At 40.6% G+C, this 11,290-nt stretch overlaps 1 protein-coding gene across 1 annotated transcript; it reads right to left on the bottom strand.

Moving 5' to 3' along the window:
* Positions 1-9,060: 9,060 nt before the first annotated feature.
* LOC120107217 lies at positions 9,061-11,054 on the bottom strand. The gene is made up of 2 exons (XM_039120398.1): positions 10,441-11,054; positions 9,061-9,946 (listed from the first exon to the last, which is right to left on the bottom strand). Exons 1-2 carry the CDS (start codon positions 10,642-10,644, stop codon positions 9,626-9,628), a joined length of 525 nt encoding a protein of 174 aa, XP_038976326.1. The 5' UTR covers positions 10,645-11,054; the 3' UTR covers positions 9,061-9,625.
* Between the last annotated feature and the right edge of the window lie 236 nt (positions 11,055-11,290).

Here is an 11,290-nt window from a genome sequence, read left to right as displayed (position 1 = left end):
TCACACTACTGCAGCATCAAGCAAGTCACTGACGAGTGGATAGACATCTAAGTGACTTCTTATCTTGGTCACGCTCAGTACCCTTATTCTCTAACAAGCACTTGCACTATTACTTCAGTGTCCCCACACCATGGACTCGAGTCTCGTCCATCCACAAAAAAAGTAATTTGTGCACTGATCTTATCGGATCGATCACCGTCCACGTGATGATCCATCGATCAGGAGCATTTAGAAATTAATCACCAATGATGCATGGCTCAAATTTTCAACTCTTGAGAATATGCATCATCATCTTATTAATTCCTTGGACGATTCATAGACACATTAACAATATGAATGAAAAAGATGCCTTTTATTTATTCAATAATAGTAAAGTCAAGTACAAAATTATGTCCTAGCATTAATAATGTGTCAGCCAGATTGGCTTCTAGGGCATACATCTAACACTCTGGAACACTTGGAGTCGACTCATTCATAGGGTTTCCGGAACTGAATCTCTGCCTTTCAGACTGCTTTCCTCGGGGAGTCTACTCGGACAAACTGGGAGTCGACTCGGCTGATGTGGGAGACGACTCGAAGTCTTCGCGAGTCGGCTCGCTGACAGGGTCTCAAAAACTAATGTTCTGTATTTTTGTCAGCTTTTCCATGGAGTCGACTCGGGACCATCTGGAGTCGACTCGCCAAGCATCGAAGTTGACTCACAACCTTTTGGAGTCGACTCGCTAACAGGGTCTAAAATTCATCGTTTTGTCCTTCTGTCTGTTCTCAGTCGGAGTCGACTCGGAGAGTCCTAGAGTCGACTCGAGCTTGTTCCAGAAACTTCAAGTGTCCTGAAGTCGACTCGTAAATTTCAGGAGTCGACTCGTGATGCAGACTTTGGTTCAAATAGAGTTCAATACTTAACCAAAATGCTCTGAACCAAAGCTCAAGGCACTTAGACAGAACTTCATAAAGATTTACTTGAAATACTAAATTGAATTCATTAGAACAATATAAGGCATACTCAAATGCTTTGAGCTCATCAAAATCAATTAGGGAATATTCAATCACTCCACAGAAAGAAACCTAGTTTTCAAGAAAAATGCATCCTTCAACCACTATCTTCTCTTTCACAAAAAAGATCCACGAAATCAAGCAGGATGATGGATGCATTAGCAGACGCACTGCTCACTGATCATTGAGAGAGGTGGTGGCGGCAGTCGCTAGTTGGTGATAGGCAATGGCGGAGGCTGCGATGGAGGAGGACAAGGAGGGGAGGGGTTTAGGATTAGGGTTAGGATTGGGTCTGAGGTTTGGGAAAAGGGAGGAGGAATCAGCATTGGTTGAGGTGGCAGAAATGGATGGCATGGTGGTTAATCATTAGCCTGGTCTACCACTGAGTTGGCAAACCCGATGCAACTAATAAATTATGTATAGAAAGGACTTTTCACTTCCACGATGCCAATCTCCCATCCATAATTTCCAATATATATGAAGGAATCTAAGGTTTTTGGATATCCAACAGAGATTCGGATGCCCAATCCTATCAAAGATTGCGATGCTCAATCCTGTCGAAGATTGGGATGCCAATCTCCTAATGTTTACATGATTATAACAAGATGCCCATTTCTGTAAATAACTTTACATGATTGTAACAAGATTACACAATGATGGCGAAAGGAAAGAAATCCATAAATCTTGCTCCAATGTGACCTTTTATTCTCGTTCAAATTTGAATTATATTAGAAATATAATTTTCCAAGATTTTAAGCATTTTTTTCAAAGAAACAATTCAGATTTTTAGGAAATAAATCCAACATATAAGGCCATTAGCCCATGAGACAAATATAGGGCTGCACTAAATTTATAGGGAATTTTTGGAGCCGAAGAATTAGGTAAGATCCACTTATTCATTGAGAGAATGGAAAGTGTAGAGAAGTAAAGAAAGAAAGAATAAAAGGAAAAAGAAGAAAAAAAGAGAAAAAGGAGCAAGACCAACAGAAGCCAAGTCAAGAAAGGTTAAGAACAAAGAAAGCCGCGGGTCGTCTGCTTGGGTTTTTTCAGAGGTTGACTTCATCCAACCTTGAGCAAAGAATTTGACGTTGCTAATTAAGCCGCCCATAGTATATTGGAGGCATTTCTTGCCAAACAAATGCTCCGACACAGTATAGCCACCTAGTTTCCTAATCTGCATGCTTACATTGCCAAGCTGCGCTAGCAATCTAGTTTTCTAAGGACTTCTGTAAGAAATAATCTGAGTGTAAGACCCCGGAACTGGGCCCGATCCAAATGACCGGCCCAGTCCCAAAACCCCGGCCTCACGTGCAACGCACGTGAGGCGACGGGATGGACTGGTTCCATCCCGAAGAAGAAGGAAGCCCTGTTTTTAGGGCTTCCTCTCCTCCTTAAGGCCACCGAGGAGAGCCGCCACACCAAGAAGAGGGAGAAGGGGGGGATCCTTCTTCCTTAGGCTGCCGTCCGAGAGAGAGGGAGAGAGAGAGAGCCGAGCAGCCACAGCACGGACGACCCTTTCCTCCTCCGTTTGCCGCCGGAAAGGAGCCGCCGGATCTTCGCCGGGGCTGAGGTAAGGGTTTCTACCCTTCATTTCTTTGTATACCAATTGAAAACAAGAAAGAAAGAAAGAAAGAAAGAAAGAAAGAAAGAAAGAAGAGAGGGAAGAAGGAGAAGGCCGACCGTCGTGGGCTCTTCTTCTTCTCCCGTCCGCATGCCTCCTCCGCGGGAAGAAGGAGAGGGCCGGCCGTCGCGGGCGCCGCCGGCCTTGACTTGGCTTCTCCCGAGCTCGCGACCTCCCTTCGCGGGAGAAGAAAGAAGAAGAAAGAAAGGGGGGGAAGGAGAAGAAGTCGGGAGAAGAGGAGGAGGAGAAAGAAAAAGAAAGAAGAAAGAAAGAGGGGAAGGAAGAAAGAAGTCGGGAGAAGGTTCTGGAGAAGAGAAGAAAAGAAAAAAAAAAGAGAAAAAGAAAAAGAAAAGGGAAGGGAAGGAAAGAAAGAAAAAGAAAAGAAAAGAAAAAGAAAATAAAAGAAAAGAAAAGCAAGAAAAAGAAAAAAAAAATAAATAAATAAATAAAGGGAAAGGGTGGTTTACGGGTATGAACCCGAATCCGAACCTGAACCTGGGGGGGCTAGACACTTCTGCAGGGTCGGCCCTGGAAGAATATTAAAATTTAAGTTTTATATATATTGTGATTAATTTTAAAAGAAAATATGATTTTTGGATATTAGGTTCTGCGAGGAATTTGTGAGATTAATTGGATTTGTTGTGGATCGCGTTCCATGTCAGTAATGAACTGCCTTCTCTAGACTCTTCATTTATATAATATTATTTTTGCATCGAATAAATTGTTAATGAATATTATATGTGATTTATGAATTTTACGAGATGATGCTTTGAATGAAAAATGGATATGTGAATTGGAATAATATTTTTCGGACTATTGTTATATTACTTTTTTTTTATCGTATATGCATATTTAGATCGAATTATGATATATCTATTATGTTACAAAAGAATTTTGATGTGCATCAGATTTAGAACTCTCAGCCTGGCTATGTTCTGGACCCTGCCAATAGGGGGTTATGCATTGGCAATTCTAGCCCCACCACAGGGTATAAGTATGGTATTCTGGCCCACTCCGCAGGGTATAAGTGCGGTATTCTGGCCCACTCCGCAGGGTATAAGTGTGGTTCTATTTCTGGCCTAGCCACAGGGTATAAGTGTGGTCGTAGCTAAAGGCTGATGAGATGAATATGATTTGTTTCGAATCAGATTTATGATTATGTATATAGATATTTGAAAAATACGAATTTTAATGAATTTGTGCTTGAAAAGGAATTGATTATGTTATTATGTTGATTCATCGTAATTTGTATTTATATTTTATGTTATTATATGAATTGACTAGTTAAGGTGTTTATTACTTACTGGGGTGTCTAGCTCATTATACAATTTCTTGTTGTTTTACAGATTCTGAGAACTAACCTATCGGGGATTTAAAATGGAAGAGCGACTAGAAGAACTGAAGCACAAGTTATCCTAGATTAGGCTTTGTTTAAATTGATGTTTTATCTTTATTGTTCCGCTGCGTATTTAGACTTGTGAAACCCTATGACTTGAGTTAGTCAATGGAATAAGATTGCATTTATTTCAGCTGAATTATTTTAGTTATATATTTGAGATATTTGGTTTAGATGCCTTGCATGCTTGTAGGGAGAGTTCCCTATGGGTGTGCGGCGGTTGGCGCGGACCCCCGGCTCGCGATCTCGGGCCGGGGGCGTGACAACTTTTATGGTATCAGAGCATGAATGGATAAATTCTAAGATAAAAAAAAGAAACTCTGACATGACATGAGTGTAGGTGGGTAGACACTAGGGACATTGGAACGTTAGTTTATGATGATTGTAACAACCATTCTATGTACTTGTAATGAACTGGTAAGCTTATTATTGGTATGCTGCTATCTGATAGACATAGATCAGGATGCCTCCACGTCGGACGAGAAAGACTACTCGCAGAGCTACTAATAAAGCACCCAACCCGCAAAATGACAGTACACCCCAACAAGCTGGTAACACCCCTCAGCAGGAGGGAGTCGTCAATCCTGCTAGTGATACTCAGACAGGACAACAAGAGCCAGGCCTAGGCCAAGTTATGCAGACCATAGTGGGCCTTATGCAGATGCAACAGCAAGTGCAACAGCAGTTGCTCCAACAACAAGCACAGTTGCCCCAGACACAGCCACAGCAAGGACGAGGGGAACAGTGTGAACAACACAGCAGTATAGCTGAATTTAAGAGGCTGGCTCCTCCAGCTTTCAAGGGGACTACAGAACCGTTGGAAACAGATAATTGGCTTATAGAGATGGAAAAAGCATTTGCTGTCTTGAGATGCCAGAATGATGAAAAGATTTTGTTTGCATTATACATGATGCAAGGTGAGGCATTCAACTGGTGGCGGATGTTGGAACATAAATATGAGCAGGATAGGGAGCCACTCACTTGGGAAAGATTTCGAGGAGCATTTTATGATAAGTATTTTCTTCGGAGTGTAAGAATGCAGAAAGAGCAGGAGTTTATTCACCTAAAGCAAAGAAATATGACTGTTGCAGAATATGAAGCTAAATTTACCGAGCTAGCGAAATTTGTTCCAAAGTTAGTCGAAGATGAACTAGATCGAACGCATAAATTTGAGATGGGACTAAAGACTGAAATTAGAAAACAAGTGGTACCTTATGAATTGACTACCTATGCAGCTGTGGTAAATAAGGCTTTAATAATTGAAAGGGAAGTTATTGATGAACGGTTGGAAAGGGAAAGAAACCAAAAGAAGAGAAACAGGTCAAATGAATTTCAGGGGCAGAGCAATGAAAACGTCGAAAGTTCAAACAAGAAATCCACGAGTGACAACCTTAAGCAGATGAATATCAATAAATGTTCCAGATGTGGTAAGGCTCATGCTGACAAGGATTGCCATTGGAACACCGGTGCCTATTTTAGATGTGGTAAGATAGGTCATAAAATTGCAGACTGCCCACAAAGAAACGAGAATAGATCTACTCAGGCAATGAAGGAAGCTAGGGGCCAAAGACTCAAGGAAGAGTATTTGCACTTACACAGCAAGATGCACAGGCTTCTGATGTGTTGACGACAGGTATTAATCTAGTCCCAATATTTATTTCTATTTATTGTTTTGCCATGCCCACTGCTCTTTGTTAGACAACTTATTATGCTGCTAGAAAAGATTAAATAGTTACATAACATTTGTTTGATTGATTGTCAAAAGAAGAATATAAACTTTTAACTTTCGAAAGTGTTCACACGGAATAAGACATAATAATGAATGTACCAACAAGCAAGTAATTCTAGAAAAAAAAAATCTAGACTTGACACGGGTATGTTGAGGTTTAAATCAGAGTGTGCAGAGAAAGTATGGTGAATAGAATTATTTGACATTGGTCAGACAAGACGACTTGGATTTGAAGAGTGTTATGACTTGATTTGGAAGAAGTATTCTAAACTTTTTAAAACTGCAGGTACGCAAATTTCGGGGACGAAATTTTTTTTTAGGAGGGTGGGATGTAAAACCCCGGAACTGGGCCCGATCCAAATGACCGGCCCAGTCCCAAAACCCCGGCCTCACGTGCGACGCACGTGAGGCGACGGGATGGACTAGTTCCATCCCGAAGAAGAAGGAAGCCCTGTTTTTAGGGCTTCCTCTCCTCCTTAAGGCCACCGAGGAGAGCCGCCACACCAAGAAGACGGAGAAGGGGGGGATCCTTCTTCCTTGGGCTGCCGGCCGAGAGAGAGGGAGAGAGAGAGAGCCGAGCAGCCACAGCATGGACGACCCTTTCCTCCTCCGTTTGCCGCCGGAAAGGAGCCGCCGGATCTTCGTCGGGGCTGAGGTAAGGGTTTCTACCCTTCATTTCTTTGTATACCAATTGAAAACAAGAAAGAAAGAAAGAAAGAAAGAAAGAAAGAAAGAAGAGAGGGAAGAAGGAGAAGGCCGACCGTCGTGGGCTCTTCTTCTTCTCCCGTCCGCATGCCTCCTCCGCGGGAAGAAGGAGAGGGCCGGCCGTCGCGGGCGCCGCCGGCCTCGACTTGGCTTCTCCCGAGCTCGCGACCTCCCTTCGCGGGAGAAGAAAGAAGAAGAAAGAAAGGGGGGGAAGGAGAAGAAGTCGGGAGAAGAGGAGGAGGAGAAAGAAAAAGAAAGAAGAAAGAAAGAGGGGAAGGAAGAAAGAAGTCGGGAGAAGGTTCTGGAGAAGAGAAGAAAAGAAAAAAAAAAGAGAAAAAGAAAAAGAAAAGGGAAGGGAAGGAAAGAAAGAAAAAGAAAAGAAAAGAAAAAGAAAATAAAAGAAAAGAAAAGCAAGAAAAAGAAAAGAAAAAAAATAAATAAATAAATAAAGGGAAAGGGTGGTTTACGGGTATGAACCCGAATCCGAACCTGAACCTGGGGGGGGCTAGACACTTCTGCAGGGTCGGCCCTGGAAGAATATTAAAATTTAAGTTTTATATATATTGTGATTAATTTTAAAAGAAAATATGATTTTTGAATATTAGGTTCTGCGAGGAATTTGTGAGATTAATTGGATTTGTTGTGGATCGCGTTCAATGTAAGTAATGAACTGCCTTCTCTAGACTCTTCATTTATATAATATTATTTTTGCATCGAATAAATTGTTAATGAATATTATATGTGATTTATGAATTTTATGAGATGATGCTTTGAATGAAAAATGGATATGTGAATTGGAATAATATTTTTCGGACTATTGTTATATTACTTTTTTTTTATCGTATATGCATATTTAGATCGAATTATGATATATCTATTATGTTACAAAAGAATTTTGATGTGCATCAGATTTAGAACTCTCAGCCTGGCTATGTTCTGGACCCTGCCAATAGAGGGTTATGCATTGGCAATTCTGGCCCCACCACAGGGTATAAGTGTGGTATTCTGGCCCACTCCGCAGGGTATAAGTGCGGTATTCTGGCCCACTCCGCAGGGTATAAGTGCGGTTCTGTTTCTGGCCAGGGCCGGCCCAACTCTTAGGCAACTGAGGCGGTCGCCTAAGGCCCCGGCCCAAAGAAAGCCCACCGCAGGAAATGTCTCAAAGACAAAATGAAAAAAAAAGGCCCCCTGTGAATTCGCCTTAGGCCGGCCCACTGTAGGGAAGGCCTCAAAGACAAAACGGGTATAAGTGTGGTCGTAGCTAAAGGCTGATGAGATGAATATGATTTGTTTCGAATCAGATTTATGATTATGTATATAGATATTTGAAAAATACGAATTTTAATGAATTTGTGCTTGAAAAGGAATTGATTATGTTATTATGTTGATTCATCGTAATTTGTATTTATATTTTATGTTATTATATGAATTGACTAGTTAAGGTGTTTATTACTTACTGGGGTGTCTAGCTCATTATACAATTTCTTGTTGTTTTACAGATTCTGAGAACTAACCTATCGGGGATTTAAAATGGGAGAGCGACTAGAAGAACTGAAGCACAAGTTATCCTAGATTAGGCTTTGTTTAAATTGATGTTTTATCTTTATTGTTCCGCTGCGTATTTAGACTTGTGAAACCCTATGACTTGAGTTAGTCAATGGAATAAGATTGCATTTATTTCAGCTGAATTATTTTAGTTATATATTTGAGATATTTGGTTTAGATGCCTTGCATGCTTGTAGGGAGAGTTCCCTATGGGTGTGCGGCGGTTGGCGCGGACCCCCGGCTCGCGATCTCGGGCCGGGGGCGTGACACTGAGTTCCTTGGGAAATTGCTGCCTCGGAGGCAAGTGATCTGTAGCTTCCTGTGAAGAGCACGTATTGTATATGGAGGATCCAACCAAGTTAATCTTAAATTTATGCAATAAGAAGCATAGTATTTCTTATTTCTATTCTTAATATCTATGTTTTCTTTTCCTTATATACTTTGTCTATCTATTATGTTTTGATTTTTTATATTTTAAGTATTTTTATTAATTTTATTTCTTATTTACTTTAATTTGTGTTAATATTTTTTGTGCACATTGTATGTGCAGCCAAATCACTAGTATCTGTGTTCCGTACATGAAGAGAGTACAATAAGATCAATTAAGAGCATATCCGATCAATTGAGATTTTAAAGATGGACTTTCGAAAATAAAAAAATTCTTAGATGTGGACCACAATTTCTAAAGTAACAATAAATCAAATAAATAAATAAATAAATGTAAAAGTTTGGGAGGAAGGGGCTTTCCTCCTCCAGACGGTTAGTCTTTTTCAAATATTAGTTAGATTGAGGGTTTAGATTGTATCTTTCGTGTGAAAAAATTGTATATCTTCTTTCACGACATCAACCGTTGGATCACATCTTGCACAAATTTCAAAGTACTTCAAAAAAAATTTCATCTATTTGCACAAATCTCAAAGTGGCTATTGCACAATCCGCCAATTGATGTTGCGAAAAAGGGGGAATCATTCTTTCGTGCAAAAGATACAACCTGAACCTTTAGATTGAAAGTGGGAAATGCAAGCATTGAATTAGGAATTTAGCTGCCATGAGGTAAAACCTTTCATACTCTAGCCCTCAAAAATCTTTTCCATTTCACCTATATGAAGAGGTTATCCATGATCAATTCCAAAATCCCGGCTAAGCTGTTAATACAATTGCATTAAGCATCAACCACCTCCATTCGAGTGGTAAAATATCTGGTGCTTTTGTTACATTTCACACTCACATATCATTGATTTGACTCTGCATTCATAGTGATAATTATGCTCTAGCAAAACCTTGTAGATACAAATCCATTCAATCCAAGAGAGTGCTTTGTCGATAGAGCCACTATCTCCATCCTTCTTTTAGAGACTAAAATTACATCCTCCTGGAAGCAACAGTTTTGTTCGCTTAGGAGAAGAAGGCTACAAGCACCCAAGGAAAATCTGCTCTCAAACAAACCAAATTTTCCGATCCTCCTCTAATTCAGATGCGCTTTCCCGGAGCTGCTTATCGGATCTTGTGGCAGGATCTACCACCACCTCTGACAAGCAAAACTGATCCATTGAGGCAGTCCAAGACCATGTGTTGCTGCAATCCAGGTTCCTTTTACTTCCCTCTGAAGTTATTTTGTAGTACTATAGGCTCAATATTATGGCCGGAACATAGGAGAGTTGTTTCCGATATCCTGCAATGGCGAACGTCTTGGAAAATTGCTCTGTGGATTCTTCAAGCGGCAGACCAGGACATGCTTCTCTTTCTCCCTGTGAGAGTCCAGCATTCTCTGCTGCTGGTTTTTGATCCTTTGAAGATCATGGTTCCATTTCTCTGAACGTGTTCGAGAGGATGAAGTGGGGGGGTTGAAAAGCGCAGCCCTTGTTGATTGAAGCTTGATTTGGAGCTCAGACACCTGTTTCTGCAGCTCAGTTACCTTGTGCTCGGAGGCGTGTGCCTTTTGTTTCCACTCCAGCATCTGCAACACCAGAGTCTAATCCTCATAAACATTTACAAGCATAGAAAAGAAATTAGATCAGATGAACTCAAAAATCCAGTGACAACTGATCAGGCTGTGCTTGAATCAATTGTGCACACTCCTTGATTGACCAATGGTCCAATGGACGTTACCGATCCCCGAATTAGAATATACGATTATTGAATGAAATAAGTAAAATGATATGAAGCTCTAATACCATCAATCTTTCCGTGTTAACTTTATTTAGGTAAATGAGATGACAGTCTTATGATGGTTGATGTCATGTTATGAACTAGTAATAAACTGCTGTGGACCATGAATGGGTTAGGCTTGCTATTTGAGGTGAAGAGTTGGAGTATGCTATATAACAAGGTATAAACGAGAACCATGATTTAATAACACGTGTTTCAGACTAACTTTTTATTTTAATTCATCTTGTACTTCAAATGGTTTGAGACAAATATCCATGACCATGAGATGAAGGAAATGCTTACTTGAGTCTGAATGGAGCGGATATTTATTTTGGAAGTAATGGCGCGATGTCGCCAGAGGTCCTTGGATGACTGGAGTTCCTCCATTTCCACCCTAACTTGTTCCAACATGCCTTGCATCTCACTCCATTGCTGTGTCTCTGCCCTCACCTGCTCCATTATCCTCCCCACCGCCTTCTTGCAGTTGCAGCAGTTCTCCGACCCCATCACAGCCCATCCCTTCTCCTCCACCACCTGCAGCACATCAGAACACACTCCCAATTAATACAGATTATGTTCTAACAAAAAGTATGCTGTTTTGCTAAAAAAACAAAGAGCATGCTGTTCCTGGAGAAGAAAAGGCACAATATTTGAACAACATTGCTGCTGTTATCTCGCTCAGTTTATCATGTATTGTTGGGCTTTACTGTTTTCCCTGTAAACAGAAAATGTGTTCTTATAGACCATTAATGCATTTTGATTGCAAGTGAGGTACAAGTTATAGATTTCTCTGCCTTGGTCATACTATTCCTGATGATTAAAGACGTGAACCACTAAGATTAAATGCATAGCTCATGTTTGCAGTTCATAGAAAGACCTGATGTCATGCAGGTTGTTTTGGTGCAGCGAATCAAGAATTTTCTCAGGACACCTATTAAGTGACCTACCAAGCAATTATCATATAGGAACAGGTCACATGCAGACAAAGGCACGACATCTGCAGTCTGTTTTTATCTCTAGCTATCCCCATGAATTGTAAAGCTGGGATTGATTGATGATAGAAAAAAGATAAAAACATGTCCTAGATTCTAATGCCCTGCTCAAGTAGAAGACATTTAGATTGCTATCGATGACTACTACAACATAAGATTGG

Source organism: Phoenix dactylifera, unplaced genomic scaffold (genome assembly GCF_009389715.1).
Source record: "Phoenix dactylifera cultivar Barhee BC4 unplaced genomic scaffold, palm_55x_up_171113_PBpolish2nd_filt_p 000798F, whole genome shotgun sequence".
Classification (NCBI taxonomy): domain Eukaryota; kingdom Viridiplantae; phylum Streptophyta; class Magnoliopsida; order Arecales; family Arecaceae; genus Phoenix; species Phoenix dactylifera.
The sequence above is the reverse complement of the archived record's forward strand: the minus strand, read 5'-3'. Positions and strand labels throughout refer to the sequence as shown.

Coding starts and splice junctions, on each gene's coding strand:
- LOC120107217 (XM_039120398.1), bottom strand. CDS start 10,644: ATGGGGTCGGAGAACTGCTGCAACTGCAAGAAGGCGGTGGGGAGGATA. Junction 9,947..10,440: donor TCCGCTCCATTCAGACTCAA/GTAAGCATTTCC, acceptor CTGGTGTTGCAG/ATGCTGGAGTGGAAACAAAA.